Source organism: Plecotus auritus, assembly GCF_963455305.1.
Source record: "Plecotus auritus genome assembly, chromosome: 3".
Lineage (NCBI taxonomy): Eukaryota > Metazoa > Chordata > Mammalia > Chiroptera > Vespertilionidae > Plecotus > Plecotus auritus.
In genome coordinates, this window is record NC_137772.1 from 223,214,828 (window position 1) to 223,241,387 (window position 26,560).

Genomic DNA, 26,560 nt, shown 5'->3' on the forward strand with positions numbered 1-26,560 from the left:
ACTTTCTGCCCCAGTGTCCCCAGCTCTAAAATGGAACCAGCAATACCCTCCAAAAGTAACCCTCACCCAGCACGGAGGTGGTTCCTGATAGGCCAGATACAATCAGGAAGGAGGGAAGAAAGGGCCTGGAGGTGGGGTCAGGAGAGAACATCAGACAGATAGAGCTGTCCCTCGTGTGGCTGTCTTGGCCCAGGTGATACCCACATGAGAGAGGTGAGGGTTTCCTGACCCCTTTCTGCTCTGATCTTGGGAATGCCATTGGATTTTCATGCCTGTTTCTTAAGCAAATTTGAAAGTTAATATTTTGGATGTCAATAAAATGGCTCCTTCTTATTTGTTCACAGAGATGCTGCAGTTTGTCAGCAATCAAGTGGGAGAGTTTCCTGACTTGTTCTCGGAGCAGCTGTGTGGCTCCTTCCCCAGCGGCGGTGGAAGTGGCGGCGGCAGCAGCAGCAGTAATAGCGGGGGCAGCGGTGGCGGAGCCGGGGAGCCCTCGATGCAGCGCTCCTTCAGCCAGGTCCCATTACCTTCCTTCTCTCCCTCAGCCACCTCCCCCCAGGCTGCAGCCCTGCAGGTCAAGGTTTCCCCCACCTCGGTTCCTAACCCGCCAAGGGCAACTCCCGTTCTTCAGCCCCGCCCCCAGCCCCAGCCCCAGCCTCAACCTCAGCTGCAGCAGCAGACGGTAATGATCACCCCGACATTCAGCACTGCTCCCCAGACGAGGATCATCCAGCAGCCTCTGATATACCAGAATGCGGCTACCAGCTTCCAAGGTGATTCCGAAGTCGGATGTGGCAGTGACGGTGGTTGAAGTTTGTGTGTCAGTTTGCTGATACTTCCGAGGTAGATTGTAAATAGTTCTGTCCTCTTTGGGGATGGCAGACTCTATAGATTTGGTCCTGTCTCAATGAGGTTTTGGTAACTGGTAGTCAGAACTGTGGTCCGGGAACAGTTCATACGCTGCCTCTTCAAACGCCGTAATAGCTGTTGTGCCTGCCAGCAAGCAAGTGGACACAGGGCTGTCCTGGTAACTAGAGACGGAGGCTTGAGTAAAATTCGTCTTGACACTTACCCAGGCAGCAGCCAGACCTTGGCACCTGTAGGTTGAGAACTCTTCCTTCAGCAAACATCTGAGCATCCATTGCAGAGGATATGACCTCAGCGAGGTGCTGAGTCTCCGAGTAGCAGGCCCTCAGTGTGCTGAGTGAAGGAGTGACTTGCCCTGTGGTGCTGTGTCCCGGTGCCTTTTCATCAGATACCCTCTGCCCTGGGGGAGCCCCGGGGCGTTAGTATTGCTCTGACAGTTCTTCAGTGGGCTTCAAGGGCTTAGGGCGGGGTGGGAACATGGGGCCCTGCCAAGGCATCGGGGTGAGTTAATTCAATGTTTGACCAAATGTGGCAAGCTAATTTTTAAGTTGATAATTTTGTATGGCCCTCCAATAATGTTATAAATATCCACATGGCCCTTGGCAGAAGAAAGGTTCCCCAGCCCTGGTTTAGGGGGTGGGGAGAGGCTGAGATAGTCGTCCCAAAGTACACTTTCTGTTCACTCTGTTAACTCCCTTGCTGGGCACAGTCATTCGCTGATTAGCTTCCCTCGCCTCCACCCCAGCACCCAGAATAATAAAATAATTTGCACTCGTTCCCTCAGAAATTGATGCAGCCCTTCTGGGATGTTCTTGTTATGAGACCAGCTTGTAAATGGCTGTGCATGTCTTCTCAGCAGCAGGTGGGGAGTCGGCATCATTATGAGGCACTCCATCCTCGGTTATTGCTGCAGCTGCAGTGACAGAATGCACTCCTTGTCCATGTGACTTTTTTCTCCTCTTCTCCCAAGTCCTTCAGCCTCAAGTCCAAAGCCTAGTGACATCCTCCCAGGTGCAGCCGGTCACCATCCAGCAGCAGGTGCAGACAGTGCAGGCCCAGCGGGTGCTGACGCAGACCGCCAATGGCACGCTGCAGACCCTCGCCCCAGCCACGGTGCAGACAGTGGCTGCGCCCCAGGTGCAGCAGGTCCCGGTAGGTGGCTGACAAGGATTCAGGGAGGCACTCCTTGGGGCGCTTGGCTGGTCTTTGGTTGAAATGTGGTCTACATACTAAGAAGGACCATCGGAGTGTGAGGAACAGCTCATAGGGTGGGTAGGGATGCCCGGGCCCTGTAAGGTACCAGTGAGCTTGGGATAGAGACCTGGCTGAGATGGCATCTGAGGATGTACACTGGCGCTCACATAGAGCCAGTAAATGCAGGTGTATTATTTATACAGATAATGGGCATAAAACTGGGAAGAAAATGTGCTAAAATGTTGTTAAGTCATGTATCCTCGTGGCACTGTATTTTCTTACTAGCAAAGTAATTTATCTTTTAAAATTTTTTCTTGGTTTATTATTTCTGCTTCTCAGCCAGCTTCCTGGCTTTCCTGGGAATGCCCAAAACCAGACCTCTCCCCGCCACCACTCACCGAGCCGTGCCCGCTCTTCCCCTGCGAGGCCACTGGCACTGCTCTCCTCTAAGCCTTTCGACCTTGACACTCAGGACTCTCTTTCTCCTCCTCAACCTAGTAATCAAGCTGTATTCTCAGTTTCATGAAAATTTCATTTTCTCTTTCTTTCCTGGAGGGTCTGCGCAGTTCGAAGCTAATGCAAAATAGGAAAGTAATGCACCTCCCTCTTTCTTTTCTTCCTTCTCCATCCAGGTCCTGGTACAGCCTCAGATCATCAAGACCGATTCCCTTGTTCTGACCACACTGAAGACAGATGGCAGCCCTGTCATGGCCACAGTCCAGAACCCAGCCCTCACCGCCCTCACCACCCCCATTCAGACAGCCGCCCTGCAAGTACCAGTAAGAGCCACCTCCACACGCCACACCCCCTCGCCCTCCGCCCTCCCGCTCTGCCTCCTCCTTTCTGGGAGGTGTTAGGCCTCAGAGAGGTTAACAAAGCCTCTGCGGGAATAGGTGCAGGAGCTTTAGGACACGTGTCAGTCACTTTGCAAAAGTCACCTTCGTAGTTGCTCAGGAACAGCAGAGGAGCCCCAGTTCCTGGACAAAAGTTCCGCGCAAGACCATTCGCCTCTCAGGTCCTGCTCAGGGAGGTTTGGCTTCTGAGGGATCCTAGACCCACTAGGCAGGGAGGGCTCCAAGGTGAGGGACATGGAAGGCATCTGTCCTTCAATTGTAGGGTCTCAGCCACTTTGAGCATCTTAGCAAGACAGTCTGACAGAGTGAAAGGTGGTCAGAATTTGAAAGCAAGCTTTATTCATAAAAGTCAAGAAGTAGAAGCAACCCAAGTGTTCATCCAAAAAGAACTATTGCTACATATGAGTTCATGATTGAACCTCAGGTGCCGTATGTTGAGCAAGAGATGCCTGTCAAGAAAGAGCTCGTGCTGAAACCGGTTTGGCTCAGTGGATAGAGCGTCGGCCTGCGGACTGAAGGGTCCCAGGTTCGATTCCGGTCGGGGGCGCGTGCCTTGGTTGCGGGCACATCCCCAGTGGGAGGTGTGCAGGAGGCAGCTGATCGATGTTTCTCTCTCATCGATGTTTCTGGCTCTCTGTCCCTCTCCTTTCCTCTCTGTAAAATATCAATAAAATATATTTAAAAAAAAAAAAAAAAAGAAAGAAAGAAAGAGCTCGTGCTAATGACTCCACTTACGTGAAGTTCAGGAAGAGCAAAACCGAGCTGTGGTGGGAGAGTCGGAGCAGATCACACAGGAGGAAGGGTCAGGCGTTGCTGGGAAGAGGCATGAGGGAACTTTTAGGGGTAGAAACGCTCTGTTTTGATGTGGATTATATTAGTTACACCCGTTGTATACATGTGTAACAATTGAAGCTGTACACTTAAAATGTGTATTTCTTATGTGCAAATTATTTCTTAGTAACTAATGAAGTTGAGCAGCTTTTTATTTGTGCATTGGTCATTTGGATATTTGAGGCCATTTATTGGACAAAATAAAACTAAAATTAGTAAAAATAGAAACAGAGAAAGCAGATTTGAGGGGGTAAGTAGAGGGGAGCCCCTATGGTTGGCCTATTTATTTAATAAATTGGCTCTGATGAGAGTGTCAGTCCTATCCTTGAGCTTTTTGATAGCCAAATTGTATAAGGAAAGGCAGTAAGTTGCTTAACTGTCATGTGACGGGGACATGTGCCATACACTAGGAGAAAGTTTCCCCTGGGGCCAGAGCCATGTGGTGCTGTATGTGAGCTCAGCTCAGGGATAGTTAATGGTTTGACAGCAAAGCAGAAATCATATGACTTGTTCCCGGACCCCCTAGATCCAAGGAGAAGACAAGTTTGTCCACTTCAGTCCCATTGAAGTGTTGTTTGTGGACAGTGATTCTGAAAGAGGCGTAGTTACTGAGGTCCCATGGCCCCTCAGGCTGCTTGGGGCCTGACAGCCCAGACAGGGTCCTAGGCCACAGAAAGCGTTGCTGGGTGATGGCACATGGACAAGCTACAGGTTTGTCTTGTGAGGTTGCTTTACTCAGACTAACCGAGGGGTAATTCTGCCCTGTGTCTGTGCCTCTTCTAGACCCTGGTGGGCAGCAGTGGGACCATTCTGACCACAATGCCTGTGATGATGGGGCAAGAGAAAGTGCCCATTAAACAGGTACCCGGGGGAGTCAAGCAGCTTGAACCCCCCAAAGAAGGAGAAAGACGGACAACACACAACATCATTGAGAAGCGGTACCGCTCCTCCATCAATGACAAAATCATTGAGTTGAAGGACCTGGTCATGGGGACAGATGCCAAGGTAGGTGCCAAGCAAAATGGTGTTTCGTGCCCTACCATCTCCCCCTACATGTCTTTGCCTCGGAAACTTAGGAATCTCCAGGCCCAGGATGAGTGAATGCAAATTAGGTGCTTTCTTATTAAAGCATTTAGGGTTTTTTAAGATGACAGCAGAGCTAATCAGTTGGGGAGCCAGCATCTGAACTCAGCCCCTCCCGCTCCAGAGCCGTGCTGTCACTCCACCAGCTCGGGGCCTCTGCCCTCCTCACTGTGCAGCCTGCACTATGCCACTGTTTTCACCCGTCCCCTTGCCAGATGCACAAGTCTGGCGTTTTGAGGAAGGCCATCGACTACATCAAATACTTGCAGCAGGTCAATCACAAACTGCGCCAGGAGAACATGGTGCTGAAGCTGGCGAGTCAGAAGAACAGTGAGTGTGCTCACTGAGAGGGTGGCTGTCGGGCATGGTTACAGAGGTCCTGTGCCGGGCACAGGGAGGGCCCATTGATGCGGAAGAGGGGCCTCCGGGGGTGGAGCAGGAGCGGGGCCATCGCCCCTCATCTAGCCCAGCCCAGCCCCCGGCCCCAGCCCACGTGGGACTCTATAGACACAGACCGTTTGCCAGGTAGGGTTTTCTTTGCAGAGCTCCTGAAGGGCATCGACCTAGGCAGCCTCGTGGACAGTGATGTGGACCTGAAGATGGATGACTTCAATCAGAATGTGCTTCTGATGTCCCCTCCGGCCTCTGACTCAGGGTCCCAGGCCGGCTTCTCCCCCTACTCCATCGACTCTGAGCCCGGAAGCCCTCTGTTAGATGAGGCAAAGGTATGAGCTTTCGAAATCCTCCAACCTCTGGATCTCTCCCATCTCTCCAAAGTTAATGGTGGGTGGAGAGTGGCGGGACACAGACAGGTACCTGGGCTGGGAAGGAGCAGGAATTCTATGATTATTAGCCAGGTTTTGGAGAATGAAGAAAGAAAACTGACGCATGGGGGGGAGGGGGGACGACACAGTCGGGGTCTCTAAGTGGTTCAGTGTAGTCTGCTTGAACGGGTCTTTGCTGAAATGGCTCATCAGAGAGGAATGAGGGCCAGATCCAGAGCGGAAACAGCAGCTGTCATGCGGGCGCCAGGCATTGCTCGAGGCGCCTCATTACTTCCCCGGCCGGAACGGGCCTGGAAGACCACTTTGTGAGGTTCATCAGCTGGTTTAGGATGAGGCTGCCTCTGGGCCCTCTTCCGGAAATGATTACAGTTGTTGCAGTCTAACAAATAACTTCAAACCAGGGGCCTTTGCTAGACCGAGAAAGCCCCCGGCCGTTGCTGGTTAATGGGATTGGTTCAAAGAGGCTCGAGCCTAGTGGCCTTCCTGAGAACCCGTGCGGCCGCTGGGTCTGCACTGTGTGTTGACATTGGCGCTTTCTGACTCTGAAAGCACAGAGTTCCCTTCCAAGGTATGTTTCACACTTTTCATGGTATCACTTCCTTCATTTTATTAAGGAAGCTCTCTGTTTTATTTATTTATTTATTTATTTTTTTAAATATATTTTTTTATTGATATTTCACAGAGAGGAAGGGAGAGGGATAGAGAGCTAGAAACATCGATGAGAGAGAAACATTGATCAGCTGCCTCCTGCACACCTCCTACTGGGGATGTGCCCGCAACCAAGTTATGTGCCCTTGACCGGAATCGAACCCGGGACCTTTCAGTCCGCAGGCCGACGCTCTATCCACTGAGCCAAACCGGTTTCGGTGGAAGCTCTCTGTTTTAAATGTTTTATAAATGTGATTCTGTCTGAGAACAAAAGGCCCTATGATGTATACATGAAAGTAGTTAGGTATCTCAACATCATTAAGAAATTTTCAGATGGTTTAAAAATACTGAAATGAGTGGCATGGCACATGCCCATGGGGAGTCGAGAGATTCCAGCCCAGCCTCCCTCCCTCTCTGGGGGCTGCCAGGTGGCAAGGCCTCTGCCTCCAGTTCTCCCTCTGTAAAGGGGGAGGGAAAAGGCAACATTGTGGTTTTAAAATGGCAAGCTCCTGTAGAGATCCACGCTGAAGTATGGTCTTCAACCAACCTACCGCAGTATAATTTATGTGGTGAAGTGCACCTATTTCACAGTATTGCACAGTATTCCCAGATACATACACTTAAGTCACCGTAATCAAGATGCAGGACATTTCATCACCCACGAAGCTCTTTGTACAACTGTGCAGGGAGTTCACACCCCTCTCCTGCTCGGCCGCGGCTCCGGGCTCTGTCACTTGATCAGTCGCCTGCTGTGGACCCACAGTGGGGTGCTCTGTGGAGAGGCTCTTTCTGGAAAGCACAGCTCGTCTGCCTTCTGTCTTTAGGACGTGCTGTTTCCAGGTGGCAAGAAGGCGAGTGCGGAGGGTTGAGAGGCAGCTTCCTCCTGGCTGGCTCAGGTCTTGAATGTAAATCTCACAGCCTGATTCTGAGCCACGTGACAGGAAAATGCCGTGAACCCCGGGCAGCACTCATTCACTCTAACCTCGGGGCCCTGTGTTGAAGGTCAAAGACGAGCCAGACTCTCCTCCCATGGCGCTGGGCATGGTGGACCGCTCTCGAATCCTGCTGTGTTTCCTCACCTTCCTGTGCCTGTCCTTTAACCCCCTGACCGCCCTGCTGCGCTGGGGAGGGGCCCACGATTCTGACCAGCACCCAGCCCCGGGCTCTGGCCGCAGCGTACTGTCACTGGAGTCAGGTGGGTGGGCCCCCTTGTGCCACCGCATGAGCGGGCTGTCGTGGAGGAGAGGGCCTGCGGGCAGCCGGCGCACCAGGTCCCAGAGGGCGTTGGCGGTGACCCTCGCCTGCTTGCTTCTGGTGGGGCTGGCATAGGTCGCAATTTGCAAGTAACAGAGCAAACCTGAGTTCAGTCAGAAAGAGCAAAATAAACTGGGAACCCACCACCCACACTGCTATAGTTCCCCGGGGACGGGATGCGGGGGGCGGGGGGCGGGGGGGCCTGTTAAAATTTTTTTTTTTTTTATTGATTTCAGAGAGGAAGGGAGAGAGATAGAAACATCAGTGATGAGAGAGAATCATCGATCAGCTGCCTCCTGCACGCCCCCTCCTTGGGTTCAACCCACAACTCGGGCAAGTGTGGGAAATCGAACCATGACCTCCTGGTTCATAGGTCAATGTTCAGCCATGGAGCCACACTGGCCAGATCAGGGGAGGCGAGGTGGAGGGGCGACTTGGACGAGGATGTGGTGTTTTTGCCGAAGTCATGATACCAGTGGCCTAACCCCCTTGACTAACAGAGATTTTTGTGGCACTCAGCTCCATGGTGACAGGGATTACAGGGTTCCTGTTTCGGCTCTAGAATTGCCTCCTATTTTCCTGTTGTGTGGAGTGTTGCTGTCCTAAGCAGAGACACTGTTTATGGAAGCGGTCTTGTTAGCTGCCCAAAGACAGTGCTAGGGGCCAGCAGGCGCCCTGCAGCCCAGGGCTGCTCCAGGGGCCTTCCTCACAGGCTGACTGAGGCGCTGCTCTCTAGGTTCTGGGGGCTGGTTTGATTGGATGATGCCAACGCTCCTCTTGTGGCTGGTCAATGGAGTGATTGTCCTGAGCGTCTTTGTGAAGCTGCTGGTCCATGGGGAGCCAGTGATCCGGCCACATTCGCGCTCCTCCGTCACCTTCTGGAGGCACCGGAAGCAGGCAGACCTGGACCTGGCCAAGGTGAGTCCTGCCCTTCGCCTTTCCCTCCCTCCTGGGCTGAGCCAGTAACTTAGCGCGTTGTATTGAATACCCCAGTGAAAACGTCCTGTGGCAGGTGCTTGCAGGGGAAGGTGGCTGGGGTGTTAGAGGACGAAGGGACCCTGCCCCTAACTGTCCCAGGGCAGTGGGGCAGAGGTACCTATGCATAAATAATTACATGGACACGAGATGACAGGAAGACGCAAGTGCTGCGGGAGTTTGGGGCAGAGGGAATCTGGGCTTGAGCAGAGCGGTCAAGCACAGGAAGGACCTGCTAACCAGAGAGGAAGGCGTGACTACGTGGGAAATTTGGGGACCGGCGAGTAGATGGGTGTGCCTGGAGCGTAGGAAATGTCAGGAGAGAGGCTGAGGCTGGGGGTGTCGCTAGGGCCCACACAGGGGAGGTCTTTGACTAGTAACTGTTTGGGGGCTTTTTTTCCCAGTTCTGTGGAGAACCAGGAAGATTTTTACAGGAAAATTAGCTGCAAGTTTTGTTTTGAAACCAGCAAAGGAGAGTTCATAGGTGGGATTCTGGGGAACTCAGCCCCGAAGGAAGAGTTAAACAAGAACCAGAACACCCTCAGCAGCAGCAGACCTCGGCCTGCTCCCCTCCTGTGGCTCCTGGGATGCAGTGTAGGTGTGGCTGCTTTGGGCCCGCTCCTGGAAGTGGGACTCTTCCCAGAGAACAGAACCCAGGACGTGGATCCTGAAGTTTGTTTCGGTCTGTGCTTAGAATGACTGGCGGCTGGATGAGCGGTGGGTTAGAGGCGGGCGGCAATATGCACAGGAGCAGGCAGGGAGAGTGGCCGGGACCTGGGAGTGAAAGGAGAGGCATGTCGAGGAATTTCACATATAACATGGAAAGGAAGTGACCGTGACTGACTCGGAGATGGGGGAGGCTGGAAGATGGGGCTCCAAGCCGCGGTGTTGGGAAGTGCCGTGAGAGGGCCCTGTGGCCGGGGGCTGAGGCGGTCGGACAGTGTGTAGGAAGCTCGGCACCTGCCGGGAGGGTGCCTGGAAGAGTGGGAAGAGGCAAGAGCCCAAGTCTGAGCCTTGAGAACAGCCACCGTCCCTGGAAAAGTCGGGGAGAGGAGCCATGGGCACGAGGAAAGGCGCCTCCTTTGGGATCTGTAAATACAGGTGCTTCTGGCCGGAAAGATGCCACCGCCACCTCAGGTTGTCCTCGTGGAGCATTGTCACCCGCTTTCCCTTGTAACCGTTCTGGCCCTGTGGTGAGGCAGGAAGACAAGCAGGGGTTTCATACGCACTCTATGGCGTGGGAAAGGACAGGAGCGGTAGCCTCAGTTTCCCAAGACGGTAGCCTGAGTCTTCGTACCGCCAGCAGTGAGAGAAGCAGAGCGAGGAAGCAGGCTTCAGTTCAGGACCGTAGACGCTCTGAGGTTGGCAGAGTAGTTCATCCACATCCTTGGTTAGAGTGGTTCAGCCGGGGATTTGCTAAAACCGTGGTTCTCAAGCTTCAGCAGGCCCGCCCTCCAGGGTTCTGGTTCAGTAGGTCGGGAGGGTGGGGTAGGACAGCCAGAATTTGCCTTTCTAACAAGATCCCAGGGGCTGATGCTGCTGGTCTCCAGGGACCACACTTTGAGAACCTAAAAGATCGCTTAAATCATCATCTAAACCCATGTTATCATCTTATATCTAACAGTACTGTGGGAAACTCTGAAGATTATTTGCTCAAAGATAGAAAACACAGTTCAATCTCAATTTAGTAAAAATATCAGTAGTCATTCTTTCTATGGGGTAAGATTACAAATGATTTCCTATTTTTCTTTTTTTTTTTTTAGCTTTCTAAATTTTCCCAGATTTTTTTCAGTGAGCATGTGTTACTCTGATAGCCTGGAGAATGAAAGGAGAGTGAAAGTTTTTATTAAAACCAAAAGGCCCCAGTAAGACCTGTGGACGTTACCCCTTCTTGCTGCTTTCCAGGGGGATTTTGCGGCGGCGGCTGCCAACCTGCAAACATGTCTGTCGGTGTTGGGCCGGGCGCTGCCCACCTCCCGCCTAGACCTAGCCTGCAGCCTCTCCTGGAACGTGATCCGCTACAGCCTGCAGAAGCTGCGCCTGGTGCGCTGGCTGCTCAAGAAGGTCTTCCAGTGCCGGCGCACCACCCCGGCCGCCGCAGCGGGCCTGGTGGACGAGGCCAAGGCCAGCGCCCGGGACGCCGCCCTGGCCTATCACAGGCTGCACCAGCTGCACATCACAGGTGAGCACGCCACGCGGTGCCCTGTGCCATCTCCACCCTGCCTTGGTTTGCCAGTTTCCCGCCTCAGTCGCCGCCCCTCGTGCACTGCTCTGTTAGATGGTTGGACAGACTTTCCGCCCGCATCCACAGCCGTGAGGATGCTCATTACTGTAGTTCATCGGTTTAAGGCACACACATTTTTTCTCATTATCATCTCCAATTTGGGCTGTGTCCTCTACACAGTGGCATGCCATGGTTGTGTTGGCAGTGTTTTTTCCTTAGTGGTGCTTAAATTAATGGGCAAACTTAAAAGTGATGGCATCTTAGATTCAACGAAATATGGTCATTTATTTCACTCAACAAACTCCTGTTCTAATAGAGAGGCAGGCAGGCAGGTCAGCAAGTGGATGGCGGCTCAGTGTGGTGGAGGGAGCAGACGCATCGGGCGTCCATGGAGGTGGGTACTTGTTGGGAAGGGTTTCAGGAAAGGCTTTCTGCAAAGCCTTGGCTTTGCATAGAAGGATGCATAGCGTTTGCCAGTTCTGTAGTGCTGGGGGCCAGGCGCTGTGCCAGGCTCTGACTGAGGAGACAGAGGTCACTGAAACATGGATCCCACACTGCCCAGCGCCCTCCCTTCCTCAAAGGAGAAAACCCAGTGGGACCTCCTGGGGGAGACCGACTCCTAACACCTGTGCAGAATGAGGTATGGGGGCTGAGGTCTCCCTACTCCGATACAAAGAGCGGTCCAGGGGGCAGAATGCAGGGCTGGGTGAGATTGGGAGGCCTGCTTGGCCACCGTCTGGACCTTTGACAGAGCCCACTCTGAGGCTCAGCTTTCCCCCTACTGCCTGCCCTGGCCACCTCCTGATCCTGTGAAAGCCTCCGAGCCTTGATGGACCCTCATGCCTTTGCAAGGTCACGTCAGCCCCTGCCTTCAGGGTCCCCCCAGATGAGCTGTCAGCCTCATACAGGAGGGTGTATCAGCCTTTCCTGGCCGTCCAGCTGCTCACCTAAGATGTGTCTGCCGTCATTGCTCAGTTTTATGTTACGTTCTCAAAAGGGTGTGTGGTTATAGACCGTGGGGTCTGTTTAAGGGAAAATAAATTCAAATCAGGTGACTTCAAGTTTTTCATCGCCTCTCACAAGGTGGGGAGACACGGGCTGCAGCAGCAGAGCACGGCTGCGCTGTTGAGGTTTGGAAGATGTTATATGTGCCCGTCTGAGTCCTCTGCAGGCCCCGTTTACACAGAACCCTGGGCATGACAGGCATTTCCGTGTCCCCTCTGTGAGGTGGGAAGAAACCTGCAGCTGCTAAGTTGCTGAGCCCAGCCCCCCATCAGGACTGTCTAGTCAGAGTTCATGTACCTTCCCGTTGGTTTCTGCTGTGACTCTGCGCTGGGGAAGCAGGAAAAGCTCGGTTTGGGGTCTGTTTCTGCCTCCACAGGGAAGCTCCCTGCGGGATCTGCCTGTTCAGACGTCCACATGGCTTTGTGCGCCGTGAACCTGGCGGAATGTGCAGAGGAGAAAATCCCGCCAAGCACGCTGGTGGAGATCCACCTGACTGCGGCCATGGGGCTCAAGACCCGGTGCGGAGGCAAGCTGGGCTTCCTGGCGGTGAGTGCCTTCGGTTCCCTTCTGCGAACCTTCCATCTTCACTGGGCATCTTCCCCAGCCAGGAGCGAAGATGCAAAAATAGCTGTGGGCCCTGCCCTTGGGTGCTGACTGCCTAGAGGGGTCATTCCACAGGTGCTTAGAGCAGTGAACAAAGCAGACCAAAATGCCCCCCTCATGGCCCTTACCAGCATGAGCAGGACATGTTGGTGCCATGAGATAAGACTGATTCAGTGTATAGAGTGACCCATATTGGGAGTTAATATGGACTCTTCTGCTCTTCAAGTGGTGATAAAAATTCTTGCAATCTTCTGGTCGTGTCTTCTGGTTCATTTATTTGCTCAAAAGGTATTTGTTGGGTACCTTGTGTTGGTCAGGGCACTGCATCCAGAAATGGGAGCTGGTGCACGTCTGCAGGGAGCCGAGGCCAGGCCCGGGGTGGGAGCTGTGGTCATCAGGCGCCTCCAGTGTGTGGGTGGACCCAGCCTTGGGAGTTCCAGAGGGAATTCGCAGGCCCTGTTATCAGCTGGTTCCCAGGCTTCCTCTTACTCCAGCAGACAGATATGTTTTACCCAGGGCCCCCTTGGGGTAGGCTGCGGCTTGTACCTCAGTGAAGGCACTGAGGAGCTGAGTGTTCATTCAGCAAACATTCCTGAGTCCCTGCTCTGGCCCGGCCCTTGTATATAGTGTGGAATGTCCGTTCTCGGTGCTTACAGTATTCCGTTGTCGGGCGGGACTGATAGATGGCTTTTGAGTTGTTTCCTGGTTTTGGTTATTTGAATAGTGAGTGCTGCTGTGAATGTCCCCGCTCCTCTCTCAGGGGGCACGTGACTGCATCTCTAGGAATGGCGTTGCTGGGTCAGAGGCGCTGCCGAACAGCCTTCCCCAGTGGTGGTGCCGACTTCCACACCACCTGCAGTGCACAGTTGTCCTGCGTCCTCGCCAGAAACATGACTGTGTCGGTTTTGGTTTTGTAGCCCTTTACGGATATCTTAGTGTGGTTTTCATTTGCATTTCCCAGCTGATTAATGATGAGCACCTTCTCATTGGCCATTTGGATGGTTTGTTGACTATTTGGGCAGCCTCTTTTGAGAAAACCCTAGTCAAGTCTTTTCCTTTATTTTTGATTTGGGGAGTCTGTCTTTTTATGGGTCTGAGGAGATCTTTGTAATCTGGCTGCAATCCTTGTTGGATATGTGCATTGCATATGTCTTTTCCAATCTAGGGCTTGCCTGTTCTCTCTCTTAGTGGTGTCGATTAATGAGCACAAGTTCTTAATGTTCATGAAATCTAGATATTAGTCTTTCCCTTTACAGTTCGGCAGTTTATGTCCTGTTTAATAAATGTCCTACCGCAAAGTCCTGAAGATAGTCTCCTGTGTTATCTGCTGGATGCTTTAGTTCATACCTTTCACACAGAGGCCCATATCCACCTGAAGTTGATTTTTGTATGAATTTAAGGTAGGGGGTTGCAAGATCTACTTTTCCCATATGGCTATGTCCCTGTCCCTGTCTGGTCTTAAATGGCTGTCCTTTCCTGCTGCGCCGAGGCCCCTTTTCCTAAATCACGGGCTCGTGTGATGGGTCTGCTCTGGGTGCTCTAGTATGTTCCAGTGCCCTCACCCCACACCGTAATGGCCGAGTCTTCTTATCTGTCTTGACATCTGGAAACGTCAGGCCTCTGGCTTTAGTGATCAGTGTTGGCTCTTCACCTTCCCATATAAATTTTGAGATCATCTTGGCATCCCAAACCCCACTGGGCTTCCTATCGTTCTTATTGCTAAGATGCAGCTGTCCTTTAAGGGGAATTAGAGAGCCTAATGGTAGGAGACGAGTGTGGCAGCTACGGGTCGGGAAAATAGTTCCCTTGAAACTGTCCCTGCCCATGAGCTCCCCACCCCCCGCCTCCCAGAAAATACTTGGTATGCGTGACTAGCAGGGAACAGTTTAATGTGTCTTTCCCCAGAATTTTCTTCCTGCACATACTAACATGTATGCGCTATAATTTATTTAACGTGATCATATCAGAAAACCTGCTTTGCCACCTGATTTTTTTTCACCCAAACGGTAAGTCTTGGGCCTCCTTGTTCGTCACCTTCGTCTACAGAGGGACATGGCCCAGCACCCGTTTGTACCGTTGTTGATGGAGCCAGTTCCTGCTGAGGGACGTAAGCAGCAGGGCTGCAGGAGTGTCCTCTTGCACTGTCTGCACCCCGTCAGGTTACAGCTCCAGAAAGCAGTGATGTTGGGTCAAACATGACCCAACTGTAACATGAATGGTATGACATTTTGCGATTTTCAAGAAGGTGGGGAGAGGGGGACCTGACCTCTGGGCGAGTAACTGCCCCTTTCATCTGCTTGCTTATTTTGGGACGGGATAGATTAAAGAAACCTAGATAAGTACTTTCTCAATGAGGAAGAAGCTTTGAATTCATTTGAACATATTTAGCTAGCAAATGAGAGGCTTTGGCGGCAAGCAGAGGCCTCTGAAAGTGGTTTAGGCCTGAGGTTCCCTATCTTTCTCGGTTCATAGCACCCTTTGTGTCTGTAGTTTTCTCGTGTTTTGCCTGGGCTAACAGAAATGCCTAATAATGCTGTGGTTGGTTAGGTACAAATATCTTACAGATATTTATGTTTTAATTTAGTAGCTATTAAAAAGTAATACACAAAATTGAAAGGAGAAATTTTTTGTTAACCATAATTACTTACCAGTGGGCTGTGTGTGTCTGCTGGGCATCGCACACCTTCTCAGACTTCACAGTCAGATTGGACACCACCACCTCCATTTCGTGTTCTACATCGACTTTCACACAGCACTTGCTTTTTATTACAACCTCCAGAAACTCGGCTTCACAAAGATGTGACGTCACCAAAGGAAGGCCGTGCGATCTCGCGTTGAGATTGAACTTCCTCCATCTCATGTTGAGCATCGCTGTATTTACCTCAAAAACGTACCATCCAGTTCAACATACACTTCAAATTCTGTGTATTGTTTTCGACCAGGCTTTCTTTTCACTCATAATGTCTGACAAGTGCACTTCCAGCGGGCAGCTGCAGAGTGAGGCGTATAAATGTGGACAGGGAGAGAGTCCTCTCCTTCTCTGTAGAAGGGTTGGAGAAGCAGCAGAAAACAGAGGCTAGCCATAAACTGTGCCAGCCATTCCTATGAACTCATTAACATTAACGCATTTCACTGGCGCAACCATGCCATGATTCACTGTGGTGCTGTAGGGTGCCCTTGGCACACTGTTTGAGAACCATAAGGTCACAACCTGGAGTTGGGACTGGCCCTCAGGATGTAAACAGTTCTGAGTGTCCTGCCTCCGCTGCTGGAGTTGGCAATTAGCAGATGAGTTATAGGCTTGGGTGAGCTCTGGTGTCTATAAAATTTAGGGAACTTGTCATAGGGTGATAATGCTAAGAAAATTAAAAGAGCAATAGAAATTGTTTTCTCAATTTCCCTTCTAGAAGCCGTGCTATGGATGACTATTACCCAGGATTTATATTCCTTATTACTTCAAACCACTAAACTGGAACTTCTCCCCTACCCCAACTGAGATTTGTTATAACTAAGGTTTTTCTTTTCTTTTTAGGGAATTCAGCTTAAAAATGTATTGTAGCGTAATGATTTCTAAATGGTTCTCTGGGTTCCTCTTTCAGTGCCACCCAAACAGGCTTATTTCTGCTTCTGCTGGTGGGTGACGTTTGGTCAGTGTCCTCGGTTTCCCCTGAGCAGCCATCAGGCAGGTGCTCTCAGGAGACGTTGGAGAATTGGAGAGTTTCCAGCTGTTAGAAGGTGCTCCGACTTCAGTGGCCCTGGCGTTGTCGCTGGCCCACCCCCAGCCTCCCTTGGGCGCCTTGGTGGTGCTCCGAGCACTGCATTCCAAGCTCAGTCCGAGCTCAGATTCAGCAAGCGCTCTCCTGAGCGTCAGGAAAAGGTCTTGGGATCCCTTTGCTGCTCAGGACCCTTTGTCAGGCCGGTGGTCAGGGAAGAGGAGGAAAGGCCGTAGCGCCACCAGCCCGTGGTGAGAGATGGAAGCGAAATGCCCCACCTGGCCTCCCAGGTGCCGGGATGATATTCGCGTGTGTCTGTAGAGCAGTTGGGCCAGGTCATTTTCTCTCGGATTCAAGCGGCTGTCTCCAGACTCCCGTGGAGAGGAGCCGTCTCCTCAGCCGTTCTCCTTGAGTGGCACATTGGCGATGCTATTTCTGACCCTGACATTCAGGTCTTCTGAAGCCGTTATATTAGCTGATGGCTACTTAGAGCCCAGGAAAGGTCAGAAACGTCAGACTGAACCAGACAGGAGACAGCTGCTCCCCTCGTGGGAGGGGCCAGGGTAAGTGTGACAGGCGGGCTCTGTGGCTGGCCCAGTGCCCTCTGCGGGCTCCTGAGCGCCCTGTGCCTGTGCTCTCCCCGCCCCGCCACCGCCTTCCTTCTCTGCTCATTCACGTCAGCCTGTATCAGGTGGCTTTATGGTTAGAAATCATGGGTTTTAGACTGGAGATATCCTCACTTAGAAAACAACAACCCTGGCCAGTACGGTTCAGTGGGTTGGGTGTCATTCTGTGCACCAAAAGGTCACCAATTTGATTCCAGTCAGGGCACATGCCCAGGGTTGCAGGCTCCATCCCCAGTGGGGGGAGTGTAGGAGACAGTTGATCGATGTTTTGCTTTCCACATCATTGTTTCTCTCTCCCTCTCTCCCCCTCCCCCTCTCCCTCTCCCTTTCTCTAAAAGTCAATAAAAATATATATTTTTTAAAAAAACATAAATTACAGCCCTAACCGGTTTGGCTCAGTGGATAGAGCGTCGGTCTGCGGACTCAAGGGTCCCAGGTTCGATTCCGATCAAGGGCATGTGCCTTGGTTGCGGGCACATCCCCGGTGGGAGGTGTGCAGGAGGCAGCTGATTGATGTTTCTAACTGTCTATCTCTCTCCCTTGCTCTCTATAAAAAATCAACAAAATATATATTTTTTTAAAAAAACACATAAAGGACAGAACTTCGGAAACCAAGGGTAGATAGCATTATCCCTGCGGTTCTTGTTCCTGGGGCTGTGAAGTCATTACCCTGCGGGCAGAGGAGAGGCCCAAAGGACGGGCTGCTGGCTTTTTGAATTGCCCAGCAAAGAGGCTTTCAAAGTCTTCCTTGGTCTTTCCTTGAAGGCTGGACACTGGGACACGCCCTAGTTTCAGGGGTGTCATTTACTCTCAGGGTCCCAGCCCTCCAGTTGCTCCTTCCCCAGCCCGCCGCCACCCCGGTGTCACACGTGGTCCTTGTCCTTCCACAGAGCTACTTCCTCAGTCGAGCCCAGAGTCTGTGTGGCCCCGAGCGCAGTGCTGTCCCCGACTCGCTGCGCTGGCTCTGCCACCCCCTTGGCCAGAAGTTTTTCATGGAGCGGAGCTGGTCAGTGAAGTCAGCTGCCAAGGAGAGTCTGTACTGTGCCCAGAGGAACCCAGGTGAGGACACCCCGCAGCCACTGTTAACGGAGGAAGACGAGAACCACCAGCACGGTGAGGTGGCTGTGCCTCAGACACGTGGGGGCGCAGGCTGTCCCAGTCTCGTTTCCCCCGAAGCTTAGAGAGGTCGTGAAGCCTGGTCAGCAGCTAAGCTGGGTTGGCAGCTTCTGACAGTCCAAGCCCGTGCTCCGTGCATCAATCAGACTGTTGTTGCCCTTGTTCTGGGCGCTTTGGCGACACAGGGATGTGTGGAGTGCTGTTCGCTGGCCTGGGTCCCACTGGAAAGCAGACAGACGTATATGGAGCCGTAAGGGAACAATAGGCGACAGGCGTCATCACGTGCTCAGAGGGTGCGGGGACAGGGCTCCAGGCGTCGGGAGATGCTCGCTCACTGTCCCTGGTGTTTGACAGTGATTGGAGTCGACCTGGCAGGCCTCGGAGTGGCAGGGGCTGCATGGGTTGACTCAGACTTGAGTGGCCAGTGGCTTTCTGCTCTCTGTGCTGGTCCCCTCTCTACACGGGGGGCGGGGGGTGGGGAGAGAGGGGCATTTCCACAGGGACTGGTGTGTGTGTGCGAGGTGATAGAGGAGCGTCCACTCTCTTTTTTAAAAAATAACTTCACTGCTCAGTATGAGAATGGTGCACAGCGCCGAAGAGTAAGGACGAAAGCAAAAGCCGGCCTCCATCCCAGCCCCTCCCACCGCCTGCTTCGTCCACACCTGGACTTCCGCTGGCTTGCTTACCTCTCGCAGGCTTTGGCTCTAGGCCTTGTCACCGGAATGCGTTCATGAGTGCCCTGCCTCCTCGCTCTTGTCAGGTTTAGGCTCACAGTGGGAGGGGAGGGGAGGGGCTGGTGATGCCCCGCTTTGGCCTGCGTGGGGGACCTCAACTGTCAGTCAGCTCTTGCAAGTATCGCAGGGCCCTTGTTGATTAACCAGCGCAGCCAAACCACTGGCCGCAGGCCCTGTGACCAGGCTGTGGAAAACGGGGGCAGGGTCTTCCTTGTCGTGTCAAGGCAGTGGCTGCCTCCTTTTCCTCCTCGGTGGCTGTCCTCCTGAGACTGGGGGCAGCTGTCTGCCTTCCCATTTTCCGGTTTCTGACAAGGCTTGCAGCCACCACTTTACAGCCTCTGGCCTTGAACAGAAGTACTGAGCTCATTGCCAAGGCAACACACACATGCACACACACATGCACACGCAACCCATCCACAACCATGCATAGTCTCAGGCTCTGCATCTGAGGCTGACACTGCCCCCGGCTCCTCCCCCCCCACCCCCCCGACCAGCTTCCATGGATGGGATAGCTATATCTTGGGTTCCTCTCCCCACCCTGTTTTCTATGCAAAGACAAAATGGACTCATGGATAAAAATCCATTTAACCCTCTCCTGGGCTTCCTTTTCTTCAGCCGACCCCGTTGCCCAGGTCCACCAGGCCTTCTGCAAGAACCTGCTGGAGCGAGCTGTGGAGTCCTTGGTGAAGCCTCAGGCCAAGAAGAAGTATGGAGACCAGGAAGAAGAGAGCTGGTAATGTCCGCACGACGGCCCTGCCTTGACTGTCTGTCCGGGAAGCTCCAGGGCAGCTGTGAGGCCCGAGCTCCCAGAGGAAACAGGTCCTCACGTAGGGTCCGTAGGAAATGGCATTACTCCTTTGTATTTATTCCTCCAACTCGGCCTCTGCCCAGACTCAGTATGTCCCTTTCCCCCTTTGCTTTTCCCCATCCCTTCAGCGGCGGAGTCAGTTCTCAGAGCAGGTTGGGGATTTGGTGGGTGGGGCGGGCTGCCCTGTTAGGGGAGAGGAATGGAATGCGGAGAGCTCAGCAGAGGCAGCCACCTCCGGCCCGACATCTTGGGGACCCCGACCTTCACTGGAGGTTCTTATGCTTACATAGTTAATACGCACAGTCTTTTCTTCACGGGGTAAGATCATTCTCGTATAAGGTCCAGGTCCTGACTGGAATGCCCCTGAGCGGGAAGGGGAGGGCATTTCTGCCCCAGAGATCAGAAAAGTTCTGGGAGGTGGTGCCATCTGAATGGGGCCTTGGGGGGAGGAATCAGTTTTGGGGGCCAGGAATGAAAGAGAGCCCGGCCCGCCTGGCAGGCAGAGGGAAGCCGGTGTCAGTAACATGAGAAGAAGGAAGGCCTGTGGAGAGTGAGTGGCTTAGGCGCAGAGCTCAGGCTGTGTCTGGCATGGAGGAGAAGGGGCCAGAAATGGTCACTAGGTCTCAAAGCTGGAGGACTGACCAGCCAGGCCAGTGTGGTCCTTGTGTTCATTTTGATGGACATGGGACTCTCTTTTCGTTCTAGTGAGTTCTCCAGTGCTCTCGAGTACCTGACGTTGCTTAATTCTTTTGTGGACTCTGTGGGCATCGTGACCCCACCCTTCTCCTGCAGCTCCGTGCTCAAGTCAGCCCTTGGTAAGCATCTTGCAGGGTGGCTTCAGGGCCCAGGTTGCTGAACCCATCCCAGCCTCCCCAGGTAGCTGTGAGTACACACTCTCGAATCTTTTGGATCTGAGGTTTGTATCTACAGCTCCCCCAAAGCCCTCCCCACAGTTACCCTGCTGGGCAGCATTCTGGGGTCGGGAATAATGATTCTCCTAGAAGTGGGCACGTGAATGTCTTCCCGGGGTCCTGGCTGCCAGGTCAGGTCAGCCACCTTCCCAAACACCCAGAACAGGAACAGGCAGCCCGTGGTCCAGGCCCCAGGGCTGGTGGGGAGTCACCTTTCAGACACCTAGTCCCCCACCTCACCCCAGGCTGCCCTTGGGTCTGACACTCTGATGAGGAGACCTTTTTGTACTGCTCCAGCTCCCCATGGCCTTGGGTGACACAGGGCAATCGCGGACTGAATTGGCACCAGGACATTCTTTGTTTCTGTCTCTAAAATGCCAGCAGGATGATGGCACATCAGCTGCCACCTCATGGGCTTCTGAGGCCGCTGGAAGAAAGGGGGTGTCAGGCTGCCTTGTGGTCACTCTCCCTAGGGAAGGAAGGATCCCAGAAAACGGGCTGCCCTATGGCAACCACTGACCTGTGGCCTGTCTTTATTTCAGAGTTCAGAACACGCTCTTAGGCCTCTTACTTTACATGTCTGTTCCACTGGCATCTTGAAATCACTGGTATCATAAATTTGCAGCTGAGAAAACCAAGCCTCAGAGGAAACGACTTAAAAGGTTCTAACATGTGCCCAGCCAGTGTTGCTCAGTGGTTGAGCATCAACCTATGAACCAGGAGGTCACGGTTCGATTCCCAGTCAGAGCACATGCCTGGGTTGGGGGCTTGATCCCCAGTAGGGGGCGTGCAGGAGGCGAGGCGGCCAGTCAATGATTCTCTCTTATCATTGATGTTTCTATCTCTCCCTCCCTCTCCCTTCCTCTCTGAAATCAATAAAAATATATATTTTTTAAAAAAGGTTCTAACATGAGCCTGTTCCGACAGGTACTCTGGAAACACCATCTGTCAAGGCTGGACATCCAGGTGTTCCAGCTCTTTATAAATAACGCCATGTCTTCGTTAAACTTTTTTTCTCAATTTTAGGCCAATTTCTTTGTGATCAATTGCCTAAAATGGGATTATCAGATTAATAGGAGTGGACATTTTTAAGGCTCTTGATACTTATTGCCAAAAGGTGCTGGTGATGCTTCCGCCAGAATGTGTGAGGGCAGCCCTGGCTGGTGTGGCTCAGGCGGCTGCGCGCCATCCCATGCCTGGGTGTGGGCTCGAGTCCCAGTAGGGGGTGCAGGAGGTAGCGGTCGATGTTTCTATCCCTCTCTCTCCATCTCCCCCCACCTCTCTCGCAAATCAATAAAAAATTTTAAAAAAGAAAAGAAATGTGAGAGTGCAGCAGAGGCCCCTGGCCCATCACCGGAAAGTGAAGATGGCGTGGGCGTTGCTCAGTGGTTAGAGGTCAGCCGGAGCTCCAAGGGGTTTCCTGGTCAAGGGCAGGTATCTGGGTTGCAGGTTCGATCCCCAGCCCCAGCCAGGGCACGAGTGGGAGGAAACCAATAGATGTGTCTCTCTTGCATCGATGTTTCTCTCTTCCTCCCTTCCACTCTCTCTAAAATTCAATAGGGAAAATATCCTTGGGTGAGAATTAACAAAACAAAACAAAAAAATGGCCTGCAAGTCCCCGGCATGGCCTGCAGTCAGCGGCGACACCTGGCCGGGTGCTGGGTTCCCGAGTGGGGTGGGTCCTATGGGGCGGGATGATAGGCTTGGACAACCTGCTGTGAGGAGGGCATCGGTCCAGATCTCCTTCTCATGGAAGGAAGAAGGAAATGTACTGAGTCATTCTCAGAAGTGGAAATATCACTGATTTGGAAGGTTTTGTATTGGTTTGTTTAATGCAGAACTTCTTTGATTAAATACAGAAATGTATAGGTTGGTCAGTCTTCACATTTTCAATCATGTATATACTTTGTGATTTCAATTGAAGCTCTTAATGATCTGCATGTTTGGCCTTTTTTTTGTGTGAGCTCATTTTAATGTGGGGTCATTGAACTTTCTAGAATGCCCCTCCCAACTTCCCCCAAATCTTGGAAATATTATGAGGAGGGTGTGTGTGTGTGCTTGTGTCCAGAGGGGCGCACAGAGAAAGTGGGTGCCCCCTTCAGGCTGCTCTCCCCTTTTACTTCTTCAGAGCAGTCCTATGGTGTGGACAGGACTGGTGGTGTCACCATTTTGTATTGAAAATACCTAAAGCCTAAAAAAGCTATAGAATTTATTTTTTTTGGAATAAAGAAACTTTAGACTATTCAGTTATTTTGAACCACAATGATAAATCTCTGTGATGTGTATGTGGTGTGGGCGGGGGGTTTCTTAGACTGGCAGGCTCAGTGAATCTGACTGTAAATTTTAGTTTACCATAGACTGGCCAAAAGAAAGAAAGAAAATTAGGATAAAGTCATGAACAGAGAAAACAGGAAACAAGGAAAAGTTTTTAAAATCACGATCTAGCTTCTAAGGATATGATGACTAGCTTTTCATTTGTTTCATTCGTGTATTAAAAATGTCTTGGTTGTATAAAAATAATTTGAGTCTGTAGGCTTCTCATTTTGCTGTTGCAGATTGGTATTTAATATATGGATTAAAAACATAGTCTGTACTTAAAAAAAAGAAAAGAATGGCGCATGCCACGTGGTGACTAGGTGCCTCCAGCAAGCCGAGTATCACAGGTCTCTGTGGGTGATGGAGGGACATTTGACACCATCCTCCCTCAGGTCCAGACGTCGTCTGTCGTTGGTGGACATCTGCAATCACTATGGTCATCAGCTGGCTCCAGGGAGACGACACGGCTGTACGTGCTCATTTTACCGAAGTAGAGCGTGTCCCCAAGGCCCTGGAAGTGACCGAGTGAGTACGCCTCTGTGACCACTTCCTTCTCCAGCTCGCTTGTCTGGGTTAGCGGGCGGGCGTAGGGCTAGGTTGCCATCAGGTCGAAGGGTCAGGCAGGCTGGGGACCAAATGACAGATGGAGAGCTAGTGAGAGGGAGGATGAGGCTGCTTCTTTATCTGGAACCTTCTCCCTAGAAATCCACCCAGTTCACTCGGGTCTCTGCTCGAATGTCACCTTTCCAGAGAGCCGTCCTTGACCGCTCTTCATCAATGCCATCTCCTTCCTGGCCCGTGCCGCACCACCACTGTGCTTACCGTGTTTACCTCCCTGCTGACTGTCCGGCTCCCTCACTGGAAGGGGAGTGCTGGAAGGAGGGGCTGTAGGTGGGGGGCCACCCCCTCCGCTCAGGGCTGGCACTTCACATCTGGAGCTGGGGACCTGGAATCTCCGGGGCAGCATTTGAGTCGACAGACCTGCATGTCATGGCAGTTTGGGGTGCGGTGGTCACCTGTTCAGGCTCCCCTCACGCTCCCTCCTCCCTCTCCCCTCCCTCTCCCCGCCCAGGAGCCCCCTGGTGAAGGCCGTCCTCCACGCCTGCAGAGCCATGCACGCCTCACTCCCTGGAAAGGCGGACGCGCAGCAGAGTTCCCTCGGCCACTGTGAGCGGGCCAGCGGGCACCTGTGGAGCAGCCTCAATGTCAGTGGGGCCACCTGCGACCCCACCCTCAATCACGTGAGTGGCTCCTCTGGAGGTGCCCCACGGTGGTGGAGCTGTTCGAGAGCCAGAGACTAGGCAAGCAGCCTCCTGCCCCCAAACATAGCTTGTCGGCCCAGGTGGGCTCCCTGTTCAGTCCTGGGGGCAGGCACGCGCCACCTGTACCTTTCCAGACTCTCTGAGTCCCAGGTCCTACTGGCCAGGACTCTGCATGTACTCCAGGCAGCTTGCGCAACCCCCGTGTCCCTGCAGGCCAGCTTGGGAGTGGGCCCCCACCCCTCGCTTGCACACAGCACAGCCGCATCCTCCTCGCGGGCAGCTGTGGTGCATTGTAGTTGCATTGCATGTTCTGGTGGTACCCATGCAATGTTTCCACAGTGCATCACAGAGGCCTGTCCCGCCCTCGAGAGACTTCCCCCCTGGCCTGGTTCGAGGACAGGGCCCTCCCCGCAGGGCCATTGCGGGAGCGGGGAGGCAGGCGTGCCCACAGCTGGAAGTGCAGCATCGTGGGAGGAGCGTGGTGTCGCTCCAGAGAGGGAGGGACGGGGTATGTCCTGGAGGGTCAGACTCTGAGCCCCTCGTTGGAGTTTGGTCCGCGGCAAGCAGGCTGACACTTCCGGCCAGAGGTTGCCAGTGGCCCAGGACATCGGGTGAACCCAGGACAGCATGCCAGCCCTACGGGACAGGCATTGTGCAGAATGGGCCCAAAGGCCTGTGGGGGGCCACACCTCATTTGTGCCTTTCATCTGCTGGTCTTGAGGAGAGAACCAGTCTCTGCTGGGTTTGGGGAATGAGAGAGGCTGCCAGCACCCTTGGGGCTATGTTTCTGGGTGGCCGCTCTGGGTGGGAGAACGGGCCCAGAGGAGGGAGACCCCATCCAGCCTCACAGCTCTCAGAATCAGCCCCAGGCGACTGCGCCGCCCAAAGGTGCTCCCCCAGCTGACCTCTTAGAGGTGCCAGGCTTTGTTTGAGGTGGGTGGCCTTGTCCTGGAGCTGCCGGGGGCTGGGCTGGGAAGGACCTGGTAAGTGCTGGCACCTCTACCCCAGCAATAGACCCGTCACCTGTCTCCTCCCCCGTGGCCCACCCCACAGGTGGTCCAGCTGCTGATCTCTGACCTGCTCCTGTCGCTGCGGACGGCTCTCTGGCAGAAGCAGGCAGGAGCCAGCCAGGCCCTGGGGGAGACCTACCACGCGTCTGGTGCTGAGCTGGCTGGCTTCCAGCGGGACCTGGGCAGCCTGCGCCGGCTGGCACACAGTTTCTGCCCCGCCTACCGCAAGGTGAGACCCGCTACCTGGTGGGGGAGGGCAGATGGGGTCCCCAGGGCCCAGCACAGCACCAGCGTAGGGTCAAGGAGTTGGTCCTTGGGGGTCACGCAGCCGCCTGTCAAGCACTGGCTTGGGTGCCATGTCCTTTTGTTCAGCTCCTGAGGGTTGAGTGCCTGCTGTGTGCCTGGTCCTGGAGTGTGGTGGTGAGCAGGCCACAGACAGGCTGGGGTGGGAGGGCCCCAGCCCCATCTGGAGTGGGAAGGACACGGGGGGCTCCTCTGTGGTCTTCCAGCTGGCGACAGTGGCAGTCCCCTCAGAACTGCAGTTCTCCTCCTCCTGAGCCACTGAGCGCTTGGGTTCTGCTGCCTAAAGCTCCGCGCAGCATCCGCCCGCGATGGCCCCAGGGTCCGACCTGTCTCGGTTGTAGGCCTGGGCTTCCTGGGCTCACATCATTTCCTTGAAAGTTTTATTTGTACTGCTGGTAGAGGAATGCCGTCTACGTATTTTTGCCTGGATTATTTTCAAAAAGTTCAGGTGAGGAGGCCAGAGTCTTGGTGAGGGGAAGGGCTCTGAGTGAGGCTGCCCTCGCCCCAGGGTGCTGAGGGGCCTCACAAAGTTACACTATGGCCACCGTGCAGCCAGCCAGGACACACAGCAGGCAAACCTAGTCCTCAGAGAGCCACCCCTCTGGAAACAGTGAGTGTGCCCCAAGTTCGGCGGCCCCCTGGCCTGCTCAAGGCACAGCTGGCCTGAGGTCCCCCCTTACAGCACCATTTCCATCCACACTGGGACCCTCCTGTGGCTCCCACTGTCTCTGGGCGACACTCAGGACCCCCACACACACTGAGATAGTGAGGCACAAAAGAGTTTAAGAAATTAGAGACCTAGGCCTGGTCCTGCACCCCCAGCTCATGACTCACATTTACAGAGGAGTTGCAGACTTTCACCTGGAACCTTCTGGATGCAAAACAGGACCCTGGACCTCCCTGGTACCAGCCCAGCTGTACCCCCTAGACCCCTCCTGTCCCTGCCTCACCTGTCCTGTTTTCAAGCTGGAGGCAGCCTCCACGGATTTGAGGCTTCACCCAGTTACTTGTCTTCCGAGCCAGAGGCAAGATGGCGCTGTCTTGGTCACTGGTAGCCTTTGCCTCTCTCCCTCGTCTCGCTCTTGCCCTCGCCCGCTGGCCTGTGCTGTGTTCCTTGTTCCTGCCTCTCCTCCAGGTCCCCGGCTCGTATTGGGTCAGAGGGAGGACCACAGAGGTTGCTCTCCAGGGTTGAGCAGGGCAAGGTAGTGTGGAGAGAAGGGGTGTCATCAGGTGGCAGATGAGACGCTGCAGGGAATGGCACCTGTACCTGCTGGGGCACAGACTGGAGAGGACCCAGGCTTCACTGTCCCTGCGCCTCCCTAGGTGTTCCTGCATGAGGCCACCGTGCGTCTGATGGCAGGAGCCAGCCCCACCCGCACCCACCAGCTGCTGGAGCACAGCCTGCGGCGGCGCACTGCGCAGAGCGCAAAGCACGGTG

General features: G+C 53.5%; 1 protein-coding gene across 3 annotated transcripts in view; it reads left to right on the top strand.

Moving 5' to 3' along the window:
* SREBF2 (sterol regulatory element binding transcription factor 2) overlaps window positions 1-26,560 on the top strand; it is a 52,101-nt gene that overhangs the window by 23,341 nt on the left and 2,200 nt on the right. For 2 of the 3 annotated variants that reach the window (XM_080659715.1, XM_080659717.1), the window contains exons 2-18: window positions 345-773; window positions 1,838-2,019; window positions 2,694-2,840; window positions 4,530-4,751; window positions 5,045-5,159; window positions 5,373-5,554; window positions 7,265-7,457; window positions 8,253-8,434; window positions 10,397-10,673; window positions 12,097-12,266; window positions 17,553-17,721; window positions 19,128-19,245; window positions 20,026-20,135; window positions 22,940-23,072; window positions 23,620-23,788; window positions 24,863-25,048; window positions 26,446-26,557. In XM_080659715.1, the coding sequence (XP_080515841.1) occupies window positions 345-773; window positions 1,838-2,019; window positions 2,694-2,840; window positions 4,530-4,751; window positions 5,045-5,159; window positions 5,373-5,554; window positions 7,265-7,457; window positions 8,253-8,434; window positions 10,397-10,673; window positions 12,097-12,266; window positions 17,553-17,721; window positions 19,128-19,245; window positions 20,026-20,135; window positions 22,940-23,072; window positions 23,620-23,788; window positions 24,863-25,048; window positions 26,446-26,557 (3,096 nt within the window). The remainder of the gene's footprint in view (window positions 1-344; window positions 774-1,837; window positions 2,020-2,693; window positions 2,841-4,529; window positions 4,752-5,044; window positions 5,160-5,372; window positions 5,555-7,264; window positions 7,458-8,252; window positions 8,435-10,396; window positions 10,674-12,096; window positions 12,267-17,552; window positions 17,722-19,127; window positions 19,246-20,025; window positions 20,136-22,939; window positions 23,073-23,619; window positions 23,789-24,862; window positions 25,049-26,445; window positions 26,558-26,560) is intronic. The other variant, XM_080659716.1, reaches the window with a different exon arrangement.